We start from the raw sequence: 20814 nt of genomic DNA, 5'->3' as shown, positions 1-20814 counted from the left end.
GCTCGCGGGCTAAGTAACGTTTTAATGTGCCCAGGTCCCTACAGCGCATCCCTTGGTTAAACCATATTGAATTGAATAGGCGTCCCAAGCAACCGCTTTTATTGGTTTTGTTAGTTACACTAATTGCCCAACAACTCCTTCACCGTTTAACACGTCTACTTCGTGTGTTCGGTGCAGTCTCATGTAAGCGATTGTCATATACACTACACTACGTATGAGCAGTTCTGTCCGCTGTTGCCCTGCAGATGCGGGCTTCCTAAAAGGGGATAATGGAGTGATGCCACCGATCTTTTTTTTCTTAAAACACTTGCACGCCTCTTGCTCTATCTTACTAGGCCGAGCCGAGGGTGCGCCGGTGATGGTGCCGGTTTTCGTTTTCTTTTTATTCTCTTTTCATGCGCTGCTTCGGCCTTTTGTTTCGGAACGTGATGGCATCGTATAGCCTTTGCAACGTTCACCTCCTTCCCCAATGTTGTGTTTTTTTTTTCTCCCTTTAGTTTTCTGGATCGCTAAGCCGGCGCCCCGCTGCTACAACTGGCGTCGGCGGCGCTGTTGCAGTTAATTCCTCTCCTCTGCTGTCATTCTGGGGTTTTATTTGCGTATCGCCAGATGAGTCAAGGTGCCTATGGTTGCGGTACGGCCCTGCTGTTGCCGGTTTGCGGGGTCGCATGCAGTCGGCGCGAGGAGCCGCCGGCGCCCCCCAAGCCTTCCGCTGCATGGGCGGGTGCGGATTATATTTTCGTCCGCTGATGGGCATCTTTCCTGATCGCGGTTGTTCCTGCAACTCTCCCTTTTTACGCTCCTCTTGGGCGTGGCACTGGTTGTAGTACAAACGGTGTATGAGACCGCGCTGTTGGTCTTGCGTGAGTGGTCCCGCCGACGAGGAACGGTAAGCTATCTTCAGAGGACCACTTTTGTAGGGTTTGCGGCCACTGCGGGCCCCCCTCGGCGTTGTACATAGCGATGAAGCTGTACGCTGGCCGATTCCCTTTCTTATTGGTGATCGTTCTAGATTTATGTTTCTGAGATCCGCAGAGTGCGGGGGTTCTCTTCGTTCATCCTGGCGCCTCTCGGCAATCACGTCCCGCGCAACATTAAGAAGTGTCGGCACAACGGGCCTAATGGTGCTCTCGCGTTCCAGCCCATAATCAGCAATGTACGCACTGCCCTTGTTCGGGGAGCCGGCTTTCATCCCTCCAACAACCAACATTCTGAACAACACTGCCTTATTCAGGGGAAGGGAGCGATGCCGTAGCGGCTGCTGGCGTCTGCCATGTTGTCGCATCGAAGCCGGTGTGGCATCACACATGGCAACCCCCACGGGTGCAGGCAACGGCGCGCAATTGAAGCGAAGCCTACGCCAAAACTGCGACGCGTGCGAGAAAAGGTACAACCTCAGTGCGTCTACACCGCGCTCCGCAGCATCGCCAGCCTCACGCTCTTCGCCATTGCCTGCGGCGCCCACGGTAAGTACCAAACACGGTGTATTAGAAACCGTTATGGCTTCCATGGCAGCGAGGTGCGAAGGTGGTGGTGCAACAGCACCGTTGTATTCCACACGGCGCCAGGTGTTCGTGGCAATATCGAGCTCGTGCAAATCGTCCAGAAGGTGGTTTCGTTGGGTCATACCGCCGAAGATATACACGCAGGTGCCGAGCACAGCGCTGGCGTGACCATACCTTGGTGCTGGTGTAGCGCCCGAAGTTGTTTGTGTGCCCCACGCACGACGATTCAAGTCAAATACGAGGAGAGAGCAACAGCTGCATAAGCCATCCCTACGAAGCAATAAATCTTCCTCCTCACCGCCGTGAGACTGATAAAAGGTTTGACCGTCTTCCTGTTTCTTTTGGGTTTCCTCCTCCGTCAGTAGCTTTTCTTCGTTTGTTTCCTTCCCACCTTCTTGTTGGAGAGCCGGAGCCGTTCTACCCCCAATGATGATTACGCTGTCGTTGTGAAATGCCGCTGCGTGCCGCCACCGAGAGATTGGAGCAGACACCGTTTGGTTCTCGCCACTGCACAGGCAAGTTGCTGTTCCTTCAGCATAGTTAATGCACCAGACATCACGCATAAACCCTACAGGCCACTTAGGGCTGGAGGTGGAGCCTAGTTTTGGGCTAAGTGCAGCACTCTTGTCACTTCTGTTGCTTTCGGCCACCGCTGCTGTTGCTGCCTCTGGATCTGTTCCACCGATGCCGATCCCGCCATAGACGTAGGCACACTTTTCTGTTGAAGAGCAAACTGTTGTGTGACCATGACGGCTTGTAATGCATCGCGTGGAAAAATGGCTAGCCTGCTGAGAATTATCTGCGTCTTCAGCTCCGTTGTTGTCCCTCTTGCCTTGCTCACGGCGCTTTTTGTCTTTGCCATCTTGGGGAGCACGAATGGGGAGGACAGACCATGTGTTCTCGTTGATATTATAATGAAATATGGCGCCTTTCCCATTAGATGTGGCGGCACCGATGAGCAACGCTCCATCATCTGTGCAGCGCGTTAGCGTGTGATAACGCAAGGTGACTGGGTCACTACCGTCAGCTGATATCGCTAGTGAGGTGAAGGGCACAAATAGTTGACATGGCTGTTGTATGCTTGGGTCCTCCCTCAACTTTCGGCGCCACCGTTGCTCACCCTCAGCTCTTCGTTTCAGTTCACCTGCCTCATCCGCATGGAGAGAGCCATGAAAACAGTCAACGATAACACCTTTGGCAAGCGACAAGGACTGAGGGAGAAGATAGTCTACTACAACATGCTCTAGCACCGTTTCCCCTACGGAGGCAGCTAATCGAGTGCGTGTGGTGCAGGCGTCACCGAAGATGAACAATGTCCATTCCCCCTCTGCCGGCTCTAAACGAAGTGGGCGCACAATATAAAAGGCACTTGACATGGTCGAGTCCACTTTAGTTGCGGCACCACCGCCTCTATGTGCCTTGACCAGGTTTGAATTGAATGTTTGCTGTTGCTCATGTGAAAGATCGTCATATGCAACAGGCCAGGATTTGACATGTACGTTCACATGGGACCGGGCGGGTTGCGTGGGGAATGTCAGGCGAAGCGCCCATAAATGTGGTGAAGGCTGATCTACCGGTTGGGTTGCGGACCCACGGGGGACAGTTGCAGCGCCGAGACCTGATGGTACTTTGACCCACGCCGCTTTTAGTTGTAGCAATAGTTCGTCGTTGATATGTGCGGTTCCCACAACGGCACCTTGTGCAGCTGCGGACAGCGTTAGGTCAACTTCTAAGTAATTCAGAGCCCTCATGGTTCCCTGCACATGACGTAAACCGGACTCGCTTTCCTGTTTCTTTTTGTTCACTTTGCGCACCAGCTTCCTCAGCAAGTTAGAGGCGGTGTTACGCACCTTGGCCTCGTCGTCAACAGTTTCCGTCGTTTTAGGAATGAAAACAGCGCACAACACAAGCTTCTCTCCACCTGTAGAAAGGACGAATTCGTTACACTGCAACGACACCTCCTGCTGCTGCTGGTGGTGGTGATGCCTCTGTTGCTTAGGTGTGAGCGTTAACACTTGACAACCCTTAAGTGCTTCTTTCCACTCCTTCACGCCACCACCACTTAGTCCACGGCAGAGCCAGAAGCACGCGTACACTGCAGACAAACCCCCATCGGTCCACACCACTCGACCGCGTCTTTTTTGTTGCTGCTGCCGATGGAAAAGCTGAACGGAGCGTACGCATATCACTGCATCTCCCTCCCCGCAAGGTGCCCGTTCCACTTCTCCGCGCATTCTAAGCACAGTGCATGGTGGCGGGGACGTAACCGCGGTCGGTTTCACGGCAACGGGACCCGGGGTAAACATGCCATCAATGGCCACGTGCACATCAATGTCCAGAAGGTTTGTTCCGTCTTTGCCATTGACCACATTGCCAGGGAAGACAACTACACGTCCCTCGCCTATGCAGTGGGCGTTGTTCATTGCGTGAGCTTCGGCAACTGAGGCAAATGCAAACAATCGGCATAAAAACGTAACGCTGCAAGTGCCTGCTTGCTCGCCAGTATTCGATACTGTATAGTCACTGGAACGGTACAGAGCATGCGAGGGGAATACTCGCGTAAACAGAAGCTTAATGGCGGGGGGTGTCCTGTCTTCTCCCCCTTTGTAGTTACAGTAGAGCTGCATGTCATTCAAGTCCATAGGACGAGAGGCGGATACGGCTACCTCGTCCTCTGGGTCCATGATCAAGAGGCGGAATGCCTTCGCATTACCATCACGAGAGTATAGTTGCACTAGGGGGTAGAGGTTGGTGCAACTGTCTAAGTAAACTCGAAGTGAATAACAATTGCCATCATCAGTGCTATTTGAAGCTGGATGATATGGCCGACTGGGGTCGTCCGTCCCGCTGCGACCGTCGCTAGTGAAGCAGTACCAAAGTTTAATAAAGGAGGCGGATTTATTCCTGTCTCTAAGTTTTATTGTGATTGGTGTCCAAACACCCGGCCGCACGAGACATATGGGCGCAGCGCCATGAAGTACATTTTCCTGAACACCTTGTTTCTGTTGTGCTGGTACCACTGCCCAAGAAAGATATGCGAAGGGTTCGCTCACAGGAAAATGCAGCGGCTGAATGCAATTACTGCTACTTAGGAGCACCAGATGGCGGCACCCCGAGCTGTTTTTTGTGGAAGTGGATGCCGCAGCGGCTGCGCCGGTCCTGTCACTATGGGTACCGCTAACGGCATCCACTTCCGGTTGTGTCAGCCAAACTTCCACCAGGGTGTTATCATGCTCTGGCCGCTGTTTTTCGGTTGTTTCGTTTAATTCAATGTCTTCCACGCGAACCTCGACGGTGCCAAATCCATTCCGTCTGGCGGCACCGTGCCCTCGACACGCGTCGCGGTACGCCCCGACTGTCATTCGGAGGAAGGCCAGTTCTACCTCGTTGTTTCCGCATTGTATTGTACCGTGGGCAATGTACGCATGCTCCATGTGGGAATGCTTCTCCCAATGAAACACACTGGCACCTCCATTCCTTCCACCACCGGCATTGTCACTGTTGCCTGTGCCCTCAATTCGTTGGGGCAAGGAAAAAGTACATTCACCCGAGGTCGCCGTGTGTGGTTTGGAAGCCTTCTCCGCGGCGTGTTTATCCAACTCGGCCTTTGGGATCCTTGCAAGCGATCTGCCGGGTGATTTGGTGGGTGCGGGCCTGCCTCTGCGATACACCCTTCTCCCAATCCCACCACTATCACTCGGATGATCTGCACGTTTATCCGCTACGGCGCAATAGACGGAAACATTTTCTGAGAGTGGAAACAGCACCGGTGGCCCCATCTGTGCAACCTTTACTGCATCATACTGTGTAACCGCCCTTGTTCGCAACAGCGGCAAAAGGGACATGCGCTCATTGGGCGCCTCAATACCTAGCTTTACCACCACATGCCGATTCGGTAACACTGCGTGTTGCTGTACTGATACGATTGTGGCAATGAGCACGTGGCGTGCCGCCGAAACATCCGCGGGGAGTGTTGGAATCACGCTGCTTTTCCATTTCCACTCACTCTGGTTGCACCGAGGTTGTGGGGCTTGCTCTTGTTGCGGCTCTCGCTCTGCCTCTTGCTGTTTGGGCTCCTCCAATTCTTTCACAGGGTTAACGTGTCGCTCAACTCTTTTGTCTTTGGGGGAATCGTGACCACTGGGATTCTCGGATATTTCCTTCTCCTTACTTTCGTCGGGTTGAGCAACGATTGGAGGAGGCGGGGGTGCTTCCTCACCCTTCTCATCGTCTTTATTCGCAGTATCCACAATTACTTCCTCTTCATTCCGTGTTTCCGTTTCCGTGCCCGAGTGATCTTCAGGTGCTTTATCGGGTGTTGACTCCCGCGGTGTGGGAGTTGCATCCAACAGGGTCCATTTCAACAAAAGCTCAAAAACACGACCTCCTTCATCTGCACCACTCAATAAAACGGGCTTTTGAACCACTTGACGGGTATCGACTCCGACCAACGAGCAAACACTCTCATCGCGCCCATCCACAGGGGGAGACGGTGTGACGGCTAATTCATATTCCTCACACCCCTCCATTGCAGCACCATTACTGGTAGGGCCCTCACTGCTTTCTGCCCCTGCCTCCGGACGCATGCGCTCTAATATAACAGGTGTGTTTGTGGGAACATCGATCCAACGCCAACCACCATGTGAGCCACCGAACCTGACGGCTATTTTCTGCTGCGCGGGCTCACATGAGAGTATAGTTAGGCTGACAGCCTCTGCAGACTCACGAACAGCGTTCACTGTAACCGACATCGTTGCTTGAAGGGAGAGTTAATGAGGCACGTTGACCTGACTACTTGGCACGATATTCCCTCCGTTTTCCTGCTTGCGCAGATTGGGTGTTGTCGGCTGCTGTTGATGCGGCCGAAGCAGACCCACAAAAAAAGAAAAATAAAACCTCCCTCTCAGGGACTATTTCGGGGCAGGTGGGGTGTGAGAAGAAAAGAGTGGGGGAAAAAAAACATATGTATGGCTGCATTAATGAGTGGAGTGAGAAATCGAGCACTTGGGCCAATGTTATGTTACAGTCGGTGCATCTTCTTTCATCTCTTTATATGTGTGCGCACCTCCACCCCCCGATAGATAGTAAGGTAAGGGAATAGTGAAGAGGTCGTTACGGGCCCCGAAAGGAGCAAAACGCCACCGACTTCCTCTCCTTCCAGTTTTTCCCACAAGTTTCCACATTAAAGATAGCCTTCATTAAAACCCACTGACACCTCTTGTTTCCCAATCTCCTGTCGTTGATAACACTGTTGCAGCGCCTTATTCTCACGCCTTTCACGACCCAGCGTCGTCATGCGGCCGTGGCCCGGAACCACAACGGTATTGTCTGGAAGTGCTTCTAACAGGCGCAGGCTCTCAGCGAGCCGTACGCCCGTCGCCCAGGGCAAATCCACTCGGCCCACCTTGTTGAAGAAGAGAAGGTCACCACTGAAAAGGATTCTTTCCGTTGGTATGTGAAGCATCATGTGGCCAGGGGAGTGTCCTGGGGAAAATATGTAATAAAGGAGTACGCCGTTACCAAAGTCAATAAACGACGTTGCCCGATTCGTGGCCGCTGACAGCAGCACATCGTTCCGCCGAAGGTGCCGGGCATTGCGACGAGAGAAACCAGCTATTACCGGGTCCACTAAGTGCTGGGGCGTGTAAAGGCTACGGCACATCATGGGAAGCACCTGGTGCATCTCCTCGAACCTTCCGTACCTTTCGCAGGACCGCTTAAAGTTTTGCACCCAACATTCCTCTGCTGGACACCACATAACACCGATTTCATCACTCCCATTATCGTCCTCGCGGTTATCATTATCCTGGCTGTCGACTTGAACTCGTTGCTTCTGCCGGCTGCCGCATATAGTGAGAAAAGCATTCAGGTTAATAATATTGTCGATGTGGCAATGCGTGAGGAACACATGTGTTAAGGTCAAGTCAGAAGCTCCAATAAATGCGGCCCAGTCGTCTGGCCAGTCGTCGGATGCATCAACCAACAAACAACGTTTGGTCGCCTTGTTAATTAACATGTACTGATTGCTGTCAAAGTTGTTGCATCGGCTGCGACCGGCAAGTATCACTTTGGGAGATTCATGTAATATGGCAATGCCCTTTGCTTCGAGTCGAGGGATGCGGGGAACACCGGGTGGGACACCAGCACTGCCCCACTTGCGCAGTCGTTCACTACGGTTCACCTGATTAGTTAGCGAGGTTAGGTTCGGCGTGTAAGAGCAACGGTTTAATCTGAAGTGGCGCATCACCGTCGCGGTAGGAGAGTGGTTCCGGCTGTACCTACTTTTGTGCTTTTGCCTTTCCTATATTCTGCTGTGTTCTCCGCCTTCCTCACTGTCATCGAAAAACACCTGTTTATAGATCTTTCCTGCACTCTACATAAGCGCATGCCAGAGCACACATATACGTGCATATGCACGTGTGTCAGTGCCGGAGGTCAAAAAACAACAACAGTAATAATAATAATAATAATAACAAATAGGACAATGATGGTGGAAGAGAGGTGGGAAACCAAAACAGGGGGACGTGCCCTTAAGAGTTTGACAGAATGGTGTTGCAAAGAGGAAGCGTATGAACCCCCCGGAAAGAAACAAGAAAAGTGAAAATGGGAGGGAAAGACCCTTCCCGTCAGGTGCTGTGGTGCTGTGTGGCTTTTGCATCGCGGAGGGGGGGATGGGAGAATAATAACAACAATAATGATAATAAACGTGTTATCTTCTGTGAAATTGAGAGCCGATCGCTTTATTAAACCATCATAAGTGTATTCATTTTTTTTTTTTCAACTGAATCAACATGCTCCCTGGAAACCAGATATTGCCATTCATGCACTTTCCACAACTTTTCTCCATATTTATTTATTTTTTTGCCCCTATGGTAATTTCCATCCGGTGTAGTGACTCTCACGTTGCGACCGACCTTTCACATGTCTTATCTGCTCATATCCTCTTCCCAGGCAAAAAACAAAATGCCCACACACAAAAGGGGGAAAAAAAACAAAATGCGATCACAAACATCCAGTGGCTCCACACTCGCCCCCGTTAAAGAACGTATATAATTGGGTACATATATACTTTCCTTTTCTCCCATTATCGTGCCCGCAGATAGCCAGATTTTTTTCTTTTTTTTTTTGCTTCTGTTGCTGTCCCGTTTGTCCCTCTTATCTTACCTTATCTTCTCTTTCCTTTTCATCTTTTTTTTTCTCTTGCGTATTTTTTTCTGTTGTTTGCTTTCTCCTTGCTCACTATCCCCCCCCTACATTTATCGCTAGGCGGCCCCATGGTTCCCCAAAACAGAAAGAAAGGATACCACTTCTACTTTTCTCCCTTCCGTACAGAGGGAAAAGACCTCACTGGCTAAAAGGCTCAGCAGAAGCGAGTAGATCGAAGGATTGGCGCGTTAGAAGTTTTCGTGCTTTGAAGTGAAGACACGGCAGAAATTGTTTAAAAATCCTTGTACCTGTAATAAATTAGAGGAATATCCACGTCATTATCTCCGATGCTCCCCGTGGCGACAAAGCAAATGCAACTCAGCTCATCTTTTTCCTCCCCTTTTGTCTTTTCGCGCACGACAACGGAGACTGGTTTGTCGCGGTCCTTCACATTACCAAACTGTGAGTATACCATCTTTCCACATGGTAACGCAATGATGAATATTTCCAGCTGATGCCGTTTCTCAAGGATACTAACGAGCTCCTTCACGGTGATGTCACGGCCTTCATTAATATCAATGCGATCCCAAATTCCCCAGCGGACCGATGAGCCGTCGGGCATCGGAACTGTCTTTGCAGGAGCGGCGATGGGGTCGGAGAAAGCCATGAAGGGCAGTGCGACATTAACAAACGCATTGCGGTACAAACTCAGATACTCCTCCTGTACTTTCTCTGTTATTGGATTGGCCTTAGCAAGTCCCTGTGCACCATTCTCACGATGCGCGAGGAGGAGGTACTTGAGTGCTTCTATCCCCACTAGCCCAGTAACTAGGGCCGTTGTTGTTACCATTGCAGGGATGATTCTTCCAGCAATGCGTTTTGTATAGTGAACATCCGCCGGAGGAATGCTATACGCCGTGGCACGGAGGTTTGAGCAAGCTGTGATGTAGTCCATGTGGGAATTATTGGGGTCGTCCTTTTCAAACACCAGTGGGTTCATTCGCCGAGAGTTAAATTGACTCACTGGAGGAAGATCTTGCATCGTCAAGTCACCAACAAGTTGTGCTGCGGCTCCCTCTTTGTTCTCAGCCTCATTTGTTTCGAAACGCGCCTCACGTGGGACAAAACCAGGAACTGCTACTTGCATCGCCAGTTCTGCAACCTCCTTCACCGACAGCGTGAAGGCTGACAGGTTGTAAACCTGTGCAAGAAGTTTGGCACAGTGATAGACAAACGAAACGTTTAGTTCAGAGTCCACGCTGAACTCCTGAGGTTTTGGCGGCTTCTTTGCACCGCTCCAAAAGAGGTCACCGTTGTCATTGCGCTTGTCAAGGGGAAGATTGTGTAGCAACTGCCTGAAGGACGAGTTGAAATATTCGTGGAACAGACTTCGCGCCATGCGGACACAGTCGGCAGCATCCTTCGGCCACTGCACTAACGCGTCTCGAACGGCCTTCAATACAATTGACTTCGTTCCGGGGTCCCGCTCCAAATTAGATGCAAAAGTTGTGGGGTCTTCCAGGTAGCCGTTCACATCACTGGGCGTGCTGAAAAACACGGCATCGAAGTTATCCCGCGCCCACTGAATAGTGTGCTCAATGACGTTGGGGAAGTTTTTCAACGTGCAAAGCGGGATAGACTTCTCCGGTGGATCATAACTGCTACTGTAGCTTTCAGTGCAATACGGAATCACGCACTGAACATTGCATTTTGGACCGAGCGTTCCGCTCTCAAACAAGGGTTTCCTGAAGAATAGGCACCGCGCATCAACATATTTCCGGCTTTCTACATTGTCAAGCGCGTTGAGTACAAGAGAATGGGACTCCCAGAACTTCTCATCAAACACATTTTCTGTTTCTTGCGCCACCTTCTCCAGATATGCGCTTACCTTCAAATCACCGTTTATGGCACGTGCTGCCTCTCCCGCTACTTTAGACTTCTGTTTCCCAATGTGGCTGTTGCGAAAGAGAAACTGCCTTGAGAGGTTACTCATTTCAATGGTGTCCATGTCTGTAACGGAGACGGCGCCAAAACCCATGCATGCGACGTTCTTGATAAGTTCACACCCGAGTGCTCCCGCGCCCACAATGAAGACACGCTGCCGAGAAAGGAAAGACTGGAAAGAAGAGCCGAGAACAGCAATTTGCCCATCATAACGACTCCCGCCTGGCGCGGTTGACACGCACCCGGTTTCACTCATCTCGCCCCGTGCCACAAGCAACTCCCGTGCATCGTAGTACAACCACTGACGCAGCGGAGTGAATTTGCCGCTGCACACCTTGAGAACCTCCTGCGAGGCAAGACCACCAATGAAGCAGTCCATGGGGTTAAGCCGACCATGCATTACTGAAAGTATACTCTCGGCAGTCTCCACATCAAAGCCATTGTGCACCTGATCATTTCCACTACTGAAGTACGCCTCGGCTGCCTTCAGCACATCTCTAACCTCGATTGGTGTCGTCGGCAGCTTTCCATGGCTGTGCACAGCTCGGAACAGGGCGTGAAGTGTCATTGGGGCCATCATTTTCTTTTCGCTGTCAAACAACGTAACAAACTCTGGCTGCATCACGCTGAGCTGAAGGTCTTTAAACCCCACGAGGACCTTCCGTTTGGTCGTGTGGAGGTAGCATGCATAGCCTGTTTCGATTGGGGAATCACCAACAATTGCGCCGAAGTCTTTCAGTCGCAGATGAAAGGGTGAGACGACTTCCGACACTTCAAACAGCCGCAGAGATGACGAAGCCCCAGTGGGTGAATTATCACCCTGTGCGCACTCGGTGGTGGCCCGACCGTTGTGTAGAGCAAAGGGATCAACCGTCGAGTTTAGTGACTCGGGCGATACCAAACCCGTAAGAAACACGCGACCGCCAACTTCGCACTCGTGCTTCTTGTCTTCATGTAGTGATACAACACCATCCCGAGATATATTCGTCACGACACATACAACTGTTTCCTCGCCGTCGGGGTCAAGCACAGTAAAGGAGGGGCCGGCATCCACAAACACGCACCCAGCGACGCCACGGCTTTCACATGCCACAAATTTCACGTTATGTTTTCGTGCCATGGCGTTTTCGGCAAGAAGCAGTGTTGTGCGCTGGTTAACGAAGACCACCACATGAACTGCTGGTATAACCTCGTGCAAAGGGACGTCGACAGCAGTTACGCTAACGAAACGGTTCAGCTCCTGTGCTCTCGCAGCCACCACTTCCGCGCGCGGTTTACCCATATCTGCGGGAGTCAAAAAGAAGTTTGTGCCCAAGTCCTGCAGTGTTGCAAGGCCGTTGTCCAATACTTTGATAGAGCGCACGCCAGTGAGCGTTAAATTCTTTATAATTTCCGCACCCAGTCCACATGCCCCCACGACAAGTACATCCGTGCATCCATACTTTGCTTGTGTCTCCGTACCGACAACATATTCCTGTCGGTTATACAACTGCCGTCTTTGCTCTTCACTAGTCATTATGGTCCGTGTGACAATTACTCTTTTTGAGTTTACGTCACGTTACTTTGCTTTTTTCCCTTTTATTTCTATTTTCTTTTCCCCCCTCTGTTTGCGTGAGGTGTCGTGTCCTCTGTGCACCTTCACACCACTTCCCCTTTATCTTGTGCTACCGATCGCCACAGCACGTCAATACCCGATTCTGTGTGCTGAAACAAACAAATAAACAGGAAAACACAAATTATACCTGTGTGTACGCGTGTGCAGGAGATGTGCCCCTAGACTCTTTTTTTCTTTAAATTTTTTTTGTCTTCCCTCCTAAACTATATATGCGAGTGCTTTTTTACTCCACGCGTTCCTTCACCACAGTTAAGATTGTTTCTACCTTGTATTATATCCTCATGAGGGATATTTGAGGTAACCGAACACCACCACCACCACCGTCCCCCCCCAAAAAAAAATCGAGCGAGCGAAAGAGAGAGAAGAAAAAAAAAAAAAGGGACAAACCAGAACCAACAGTGAAAACAGCCAAAAATGAGTTAAGGAAATGAGGAGGGAAATAATAATAACAATAATAATGGACATGTGCTTGTGAAGCGGCAGAAAACTCATAGTCAAAGTTACAAAAGTGAGCCGACACACTGCAAACTATAGAAAAAAAAATAATAACGCCAAAGGAGATGACATGCCGAGGGTGATAAACATCAGCAACAGCATCATCAACATCAACACCTAACACCTGCAACCGAGGGCGACTCTGTGTGGAATAGAGAAAGGAGGAAAGGGGAATTATGATAGAAACAGCCTTAACCACAGTGACATATATATATATATATATATATATATTAAAAACTGCAATACATGCTAAGCCGCTTTGTGTTGATGTACGAACTACAGTGGTGGTAATAACTTTTCACTACTAATATTCCTTCGTTGTGGATCATTACCTCTCTTTTATTTTGTCCGCGCGCGTGTAGTTCCAACACCTCAGAAACACGCGTTAGAGTGGGCATATCTTTCCATTTCCTTCATTCTATCTTTTTCTTTTTCTTCTTCTTCTTCATATCAACATTACTGCTATCTTTTATTTTTTAAAAAGAATATCCTTTCCCTTTCCCTTCACGCACGTTTCCGTTACTTGTTTCCCTATATATATATATAATTATAATTATAATTATTATCATCATCATCATCTTTTTCAGTTGATCCTTCCATTCATTCATTCAAACCTTCCGCTGGTCGTCACGGTGCGAAATCCAAACACACACACACACACACACAAAGAAACACTTCGAAAAGCGCTCTTCACCACACGTGCTGGTCCATGCGAAAAATAAAAAAATATGAACGAAATGAATTGAATGACCACACAAAGAAAACAAAAGGAAATTGAGAGGATATACGGGGACGATCCTCGAAGTGGGGGAAATGCGAAAGAACGGAATATTATCATACCTTCTTGCCGCTTGATATAAGAGAAGGTTTGAATCATAATAAGTGAAGAAAATAAAATAAAATAAACGAAGAGACGATAGGCCACATTCACACTCATCCATGCGCACTTGTTTACACGAGCTTTCCTTTTATTCTCTTTTTTCCTGTCGTTTCGAACTCATTCTATGTGTTTACAACGGATGTGTGTGCGTATATATATATATATATATATATAATTATTTATCTACATATAAAAATGTACAACAGGACTTCGCCTCACATTACCTTTGGTCACGCTTACAAGCACATGCATATGCATGCGGGCAGAAAGGGGAGGAATCAGGAGGAATAAGGAAAAATAGAAGGGATGTGTATCAGCAGAAAGTAATCGTCTATCATAGCCAAATAACAATAATAATAACAGAATCAAAAAAAAAAAAGAAGCTGTGCCCTCATGTTTGATGTGCCCATCACGCGAAACGCGTCCACGGAGGTGAGGAATAAATGAATGTTAAAGCAGTAAATGCACAGGTGGCGGGCCCGTTTAAGAAGGAATAAGAGAAGGAGGGAGAAAAATAAAAAAAAAAAAAGAGAAACCGGAAGCAGTGCACTCCCATTCCTCCCTCCCTTCTTTACACCTGAGAGATATCTCATGTCGTGGTTTCAGCGTTTTTCCTTTCCTTCCTCCACGAATGTATCTTTTTTTTTTTTTCGTTAACCTCCCCTCTCTCTCCCTCGCTTTCATCTTTTCTTTTTCAAGTATTTCTACTTGCAGCTTCGTTCTGAGCGCGGCACCCGCCTGTTCCCTACGTTCTACCCTCTTTTATTGTTGGCCCCTCTCCAAAAGCCCTGGGACCTTTTTCTTTTTTTTTTTTTTCTCAACTCTCCACTTTCGTAGCCGACATGACTGGTGCTCAAGCACTTCTCCCTATCTTTTTCATTCTTTCCCTCTGAATGCGTATATATATATACATACATATATATACGCATTTCCCCTTCCGAATACTCCATAGTGCATACACCTTTCCTCTTTGTCACGTGTCCGCCGATAGATGTTTGTATCATTTGTGGCAACTCCACCATAAGTATTCCTTTTCCTTTTCCTTTTCTATTTTTTTTCTTTTTTCCTTCCTTTTTTTTTTTTCGTCCTTGCACTTCCAGTGTTTCATGCATATGCCCACTACTTTCTCTTCACCATCGCCTTCAGAGTGTCGTTTTCCTCTCGAACGGCATCCCAACGTGCCTGCAACTCACCTAATTTGCTCCGAAGTTGTACCACTTCCTCTCCATCACGCCTCACCTGCTCCTTCCACTCCTCTTGCTTACTTTCATTTACTTTTGCTTCCATAGATATCGCCTTCCGCTCCGCCGCCTTCACTTTCTCCCTTAAATCGTCAAGCTTTCTTCGCTCCATTCGGGTCCTGTTCTCTATGGACTCGGTGAGCCTGCTCACAACATTATCTGCACCCGCAGCTTCCATTTCCGTTTGGTATCTTAGTTCCGCACTCGCAAGTTCCTCCCGAAAGGCCTCATCCGTGGCATCGTTCTTTGCGACTAGTTTATGCAGCTCCTCTTCTCTTGCCTTCAAGTTTTGTAGTTTTCGCTTCACTGCGTTTTCCCTTTCTAGCGCATCATCACGTTGCCGGTTTGAGTTCGCCACCGTAGCGTTTTTCTGAGCCAACCGTTTCTGTGATGCTTGGAGGCGCTCTTCCAATGTTTTTATTTGCTTCGCCCAGACTTTGCGCAACAGGGTTCGCTGCACTGTAACCGCCTGCCGCTTCCGGATCATTTTGTTCGTTTCCGTATCGATTGACGTCATCTGACGTGTCATGCTACCCATTTCCTTCTCCAAGTTCTCAGCGATGGCTTGTTTCGACCTTAGCGACTCAAGGAGTGTGTCCATGTTTTGTCGTTGAATGCGTACAGCATTGTGAAGCTCACCAGCCTTACTTGTCATACCGTCTGTTACTGTTGTTTGGGCATCATTCACCTTTACCAGCGTCACAAGGTTACGCGCCTTACTACTCCACTGAAGCGTTGCAAGCGTGTCACCATAGTTCTTTGCAAGCGGGCTCAACGTAGCCACCATTGTTGTACGAGCATTCCCACCAATACTGTCACTCAGTAGCCACGTGAGAACACTATCTCGAAAGGGCACCTGGGGCAAAGTACGCTCCTGGAAGTAACCGCCTGTCACTTCAGCCTTTGCTTGTTCCATCAACACGTTCTGCCGCTCCGTGAGGTTGTCAATAACTCGACGCAGCGCCAACAGGGAAGTGTTAATAGCCGCTGACTCCTTCACATAATCCTGAAAACCACCACGTTCAGAACCAGCAAGATCGACAAGGTTAATGCGACCCGCCTGGCAGCGAACTGTCGGGCGTGAGTAGCGGTCCTTTGCAGGGATCGTTTCTTCCTGAATTACCGTCAGTTGGAAAATAGCGTGACTGCGGCTAGACTGGTTGTGAACCGCAGTTGCACATGTGGTACGATGTGTTGAGCCGCGCTCTAGCAGTAAACAACACTGAGCCCAGTTCTCAGCCTGATACTTCGTTACACCCTCCACGAAGGGTCCACTGTAGGGATCCTGACGAATACGGGCGTCCTGCAACTTCTCACTTCCTTTGGAGTTCTTAAGCGCAGGGTCGAGGAGGTCACGTACACGCTCCATATAAATCTCCACGAAAGTAACTTCAATGCGGAAGCGAATGTTTGGCTTTTCTTCTTCCTTTCTCTTTTTGTCAAGGATGGTAAATAGATCATTCGATACACGTGGAATGATGCCTTCCTCTCCATCCCCACCACATGTAGCTCTCGGGTCGTATTTGCCCATCATTGTGTACGTTTTACCACTTCCTGTCAATCCGTACGTGAGGACACAACTGTTGAATCCGTCAAACACATGGGGCACAAGGTCCTTAGCAATGACATCATACACATTTCTTTGCGTAGCGTAGGTGCTGTGTCTTGTGTCATTAAAAGTATGCACGATACGATGCTCAGGGGGGATGGACCACAGACTGGCATCGAATTCGAATTGTGCCTTAGGTGCCCATCCATCCTTAGGGTCTAATATGACTGTTTTGTTTTCCGTCATTTCCACAACAGACCGCCGCTCCTGTCCTTCCATATCCGCAAGCTCTTCAGGGATAAAAGGACGGACTCGGGCATACACTCTGAACCTCATAATCTCCGTTGCCCGCGAGCGGAATGCCGCAGAGTTTTCGTCCGCGTTCTCCATTGAAGTGTTGTGCCCGTTCATTGAGTCACCATGCTGTTTGTTAGGGTTAAGGTGGTTGGGTACTGTCTTGAAAGGACTCGTTGCCCGCTTCTTTGCGGGGGATGGGGCGCCTTTTTTTTGTGCGGGACCCGCTAGCAGCTTTGGCTCCGCAATGAACCCTCCCTTATCATCTCTTTCTTCATTTGTCCGCATGACTGTGTAAATGGTCTGCTCTACCTAAATGTGTTCTTCTAGTTATTTTATCTAAAAAAGTGGTTTAGCTCTTGTAGTGACCTCTTTTGAAAGGATACAGAGCTTCCTAATTTTCTTCTTTAATATATTTCCCCTTTCGTTTCTCTGCTTACTCACTTCACTCACCCCTTGACAAACTTTCCGTTTTGTTTAATTAATTAATTAATTATTTTTTTCACACAAAGATATGTCGTGTAAGTATGTTGGAAGAGGTTAACAAAAGACAAGGATGAGAGAGGAAATGGAGGGTCTGCATATGTTCAACAAAAGCGATATTCCCGTCAAAATGTCAAAACAGCGTTGGCCAGCTTACCGTACGTTATGAACTCTGTTTTCTTTTGTCTATTGTCATACATCCACCATGGTACCAGCGGCTTTTAACTTTTTTATTTGCCGGATATTTCAGCACATTTCACTTCATTCCTCGCCACGCAATCATAAGAGTGGACGGAGTTGTGTCTTTAATGAACTGGCAAAACAACACTACCTTTCCAGCATCGTCTTCTTTATTTTTTAAAGATTTTCTTTGTTTCTCGTTTCTTCCCAGTAGCGGAAGTGTTTTACACTCCCTCTCTTTGATTGAATTCATATGACATATGTATTCCTCTTCTTTTTTTTTCCCCCCTCACCGACGTCTTTTCTACCTTTACTCTCTTCTTTGCTGGCTCACTTCCATCAAGTGACAGCGACACACCTTTACATCCGCGATAGCACTCGTTACGATGCATCTCATTGTATCATGACTTGAAGCGGACCATGCTATCAGTTTCACTTTCCGTAACATCATTTCTTTATCCTCTCGCGCGCACCACGCCACACAACTGTATAACTTTCTTTTTCCCTTACACATATGGTTGTTTGCTACTTCCTCTTCTTCGGCACAATAGCCTCGACAGCCGTATCCACTTCCAAATCTTCGGCGCATTGAATGATGCGTACATCTTGTGCTCGCGTGCAAACGGTAATACCCATGAGAGGAAGGTCGCATGCCGCCTCGATGGAGTTGCGGGAGGCGTCTAATATGGCACAGAGCTGCTCCACTGCGTCCCCAACAAGTCGTCGCATTCCAGTGAACAAACGCGCTCTGTACTCTTCCTGTACGGAGGGTTCAATGGCAGCTTCTTGCGAGGCAGCTTCCGCTTCATTTGCTTGCTCTTCTGTGAGCACTGAAAGCACGGCACTATTGTCTTGTATGGTAAAGCCGCTTCTTGCCCTGCTTCCCTGCCGTGCGTTAGCCCGCCCAGATAAAGCACCTTGGTTGTTGGTGTTGTTGATTGACTTCTGATTCATGGCTATCACTGGCAGGACAGTGGACTGTAAGGGCACTGGACGCGATCGGATGCCAAGTGCATAACTGATGGAGTCATCCAGTTGTTCGACACGGTGAGCGAGTACTGAAAAGGCGGTAACTCCCGCAGCCCGACGAAGCAAAAGGCCAAGAGGTTCGCGCTCCTGCTCGCAAACCACTGAAGCGCGTAAGAGGCAATTAAAAGCTTCACGCAAGGTATTCCTACACACAGCATCGCGAACTCCGCAGATTTTCGTCTGAAGAGTCTGGACAGAACCATTCCACTCTCTGTGTTGCAATGGTCTCCCGCACTCATCCATCGTCCGCATAATGTTTCCGTACATCGCATTTAACCGTTGGTAAATGTCTCGGTTGAACGGCACGCGCAGTGCCATGTACGTCGAGTCATTCCAAGCCAGCCGCCACCTGGTTATTTCTGCCTCTCTCGCCTCTTCTTCCGCCTGTGAAGCAGCTATACACGCCTTGGTCGCCTTAGCAATCTCTGACGCGTCGTACATACTTTCCCTCGCAACCAAAGTGTTAAGCAGTTGACGTTGCATGTTTACTCCTTCTCTCGCGTCGATGGCCTCGCCGACAGGGTCCGACAGTGCATTCAACGTGGGCATGGGAGAACGGATAAACGCACATAGTTCCACGACGAGGGGTCGCGACATAGTAGGAAACATAAGAAGCTCATAGTGACGCGTGAAGCGTCCAGCGAAGGCAGCCCTAACGGAAAAAGGAAAAATGATTTCATCATCCGGAAGTATGACGCCGTCTAGGGGAGCAGAGAGGTAAAAGAAGGTTTTTGACTCTTTGGATTTTGTTGCTAGCGCACGAAGCGACAATTTTGCCTCTCCGCGTGGTGTTTGCTGATCCACGGCTTCACCATCCACGCGAATGCCTCTTTCTTCCCCTCTCTCTTTACTTCGCCATTGCGGGACCGCTGTCACTTGCACAGTATCACAGCTCGTTCTGGCAGATGTGGCTCCTCCTTCATCGGATTCAGTTTGCGAGCGCTCGTTTTTAGTTCCAGAATTTTCCCCGTCGTCCCCGCCGCTCTCTTCATCTCTAGTCTCATTCCCAGTAATGGCGTCATCCAACTCTGTGACTGGCTGAATAGGAGCCCATGTGTAGTAAACGGTCGTAGTGCCGTTGTTTTTGATTTTCACTGAGCCATGGGAAAGCTCTCCGGGCTCCGCAAAAAATAAAATGCGGGTTGTGGATATGACGAGGGAGGGACCACCCACGGCTTCCTCGGTGATGTCAACGGTGCAACTATTGACATCGGGCCGGGTCACTGCCATGGCTGCGTCATCTTCACCGAGGGATGAACATTTTTTTTGACTACCACACTGTTGTGAGAATGTGCGGGACACAGTTACGGAGAGGCTAGCCGGAGGTGGGTGGTAAGCAACGGGCGGGGCACGCTTCTTGGCTGCTGCAGCTTCTTCGGTATTAAAGGTCCACGGTGGCGGCTTTCCACAAACTTCTAAGTATGCTCTTGGCACAAGGAAGTGAGGCATCTGCCGTTCAATCGCTGATATATTCCTTGCCACCTGCTTGCTGTAGTACTCTTTACCGGGAAATATAATGGAAATTGATTCATCCTTTGATTTCGGCTGCTGTGGCTGCTCCTTCACGACACCTAGCTGTCTTTCTTTCGGATGCACAATGCGCATGTTTGTTTGATTATCCGCATCATTTCGTCTGTTATCCGCCACTTTACAGTACAATGGATATGGGTATTCCGTCTTGTCCATCCGAACATATCGCACTGCATTTTCCCCAGGATGTATGCGTAATGTGCTTTCCCACAAATTATGACCCCCCAACTCCGGTGGTGGTACTGCGCCTTCTAGAAGAAACTGCTTTTCAATGTTTAACCGCTTCTTGTACATCGCAAACTCCATATTCCTTCCACCAAGTTGCGCTGCCCGGCCTTTTCCAGGCACACGACGCCTGATATTTTTTTCCATATTAGCCCACACCCGCTGCTGTTCCTCCCAACGCTGCAGCGCCTTGGATTGAAGATCTCGCGGGTCATATGGGTTAACCGGTGGCACCGGGTGAGCCATTTTCTAAAAATTTAAAATGAGTTAATATATATATATATATATATATCCAGATGCGTTATGCGTTTCAGGTCCAATTTGGACTTTGGTGCTACCGGTGCCTGTACACGCAGCAATGCACAACACGCTACGCAAAAAAAAAAATGCAAGAAAAAATGGCGACGGAGGAAAGCAAGTGAGAGTTTGTAAGGGAGATGCCAGCGATAGCAATCACAATAACAATGTCTAACACGAAGGAGATTAATCACGGAGAGTGAGTGATGGAGGGTTAGTGTGAATTTCGCGGGGTAACAAAGACGGATAAGAGAAATAATATACACTGGGTAGAGTATCGGTGTCGCCTAGATGACTCTCCCCCCTTTCATGTTCCCCACCACACCTCATGAATTCCATATTACTAAACTCCAGATCGAAACATTGATGAACAGACGACAACTAACGGCTTCGCACAGTTT

At 49.0% G+C, this 20814-nt stretch overlaps 7 protein-coding genes across 7 annotated transcripts; 2 read left to right on the top strand and 5 right to left on the bottom strand.

Moving 5' to 3' along the window:
* Positions 1 to 493: 493 nt before the first annotated feature.
* TbgDal_VIII2170 (hypothetical protein, conserved) lies at positions 494 to 6256 on the bottom strand (the record flags this gene model as incomplete). Its single annotated transcript, XM_011777244.1, is given in 2 exon segments — positions 494 to 2572; positions 2591 to 6256. 2 exon segments carry the CDS (start codon positions 6254 to 6256, stop codon positions 494 to 496), a joined length of 5745 nt encoding a protein of 1914 aa, XP_011775546.1.
* A 21-nt stretch (positions 6257 to 6277) lies between these two features.
* On the top strand, positions 6278 to 6586 carry TbgDal_VIII2160 (hypothetical protein, unlikely; the record flags this gene model as incomplete). The annotated part of the gene is made up of 1 exon (XM_011777243.1): positions 6278 to 6586. The coding sequence occupies one exon, from the start codon at positions 6278 to 6280 to the stop codon at positions 6584 to 6586; it is 309 nt and encodes a 102-aa protein (XP_011775545.1).
* Positions 6587 to 6687: 101 nt separating this feature from the next.
* On the bottom strand, positions 6688 to 7749 carry TbgDal_VIII2150 (hypothetical protein, conserved; the record flags this gene model as incomplete). The annotated part of the gene is made up of 1 exon (XM_011777242.1): positions 6688 to 7749. One exon carries the CDS (start codon positions 7747 to 7749, stop codon positions 6688 to 6690), a length of 1062 nt encoding a protein of 353 aa, XP_011775544.1.
* A 1194-nt stretch (positions 7750 to 8943) lies between these two features.
* On the bottom strand, positions 8944 to 12111 carry TbgDal_VIII2140 (ubiquitin-activating enzyme e1, putative; the record flags this gene model as incomplete). Its single annotated transcript, XM_011777241.1, has 1 exon — positions 8944 to 12111. The coding sequence occupies one exon, from the start codon at positions 12109 to 12111 to the stop codon at positions 8944 to 8946; it is 3168 nt and encodes a 1055-aa protein (XP_011775543.1).
* A 1533-nt stretch (positions 12112 to 13644) lies between these two features.
* TbgDal_VIII2130 (hypothetical protein, unlikely) lies at positions 13645 to 13986 on the top strand (the record flags this gene model as incomplete). Its single annotated transcript, XM_011777240.1, has 1 exon — positions 13645 to 13986. One exon carries the CDS (start codon positions 13645 to 13647, stop codon positions 13984 to 13986), a length of 342 nt encoding a protein of 113 aa, XP_011775542.1.
* Positions 13987 to 14704: 718 nt separating this feature from the next.
* On the bottom strand, positions 14705 to 16957 carry TbgDal_VIII2120 (hypothetical protein, conserved; the record flags this gene model as incomplete). Its single annotated transcript, XM_011777239.1, has 1 exon — positions 14705 to 16957. One exon carries the CDS (start codon positions 16955 to 16957, stop codon positions 14705 to 14707), a length of 2253 nt encoding a protein of 750 aa, XP_011775541.1.
* A 900-nt stretch (positions 16958 to 17857) lies between these two features.
* TbgDal_VIII2110 (hypothetical protein, conserved) lies at positions 17858 to 20362 on the bottom strand (the record flags this gene model as incomplete). Its single annotated transcript, XM_011777238.1, has 1 exon — positions 17858 to 20362. One exon carries the CDS (start codon positions 20360 to 20362, stop codon positions 17858 to 17860), a length of 2505 nt encoding a protein of 834 aa, XP_011775540.1.
* Between the last annotated feature and the right edge of the window lie 452 nt (positions 20363 to 20814).

This window comes from Trypanosoma brucei, chromosome 8, assembly GCF_000210295.1.
Source record: "Trypanosoma brucei gambiense DAL972 chromosome 8, complete sequence".
In the NCBI taxonomy this organism is placed as follows: Eukaryota; Euglenozoa; class Kinetoplastea; order Trypanosomatida; family Trypanosomatidae; genus Trypanosoma; species Trypanosoma brucei.
The sequence above is the reverse complement of the archived record's forward strand: the minus strand, read 5'-3'. Positions and strand labels throughout refer to the sequence as shown.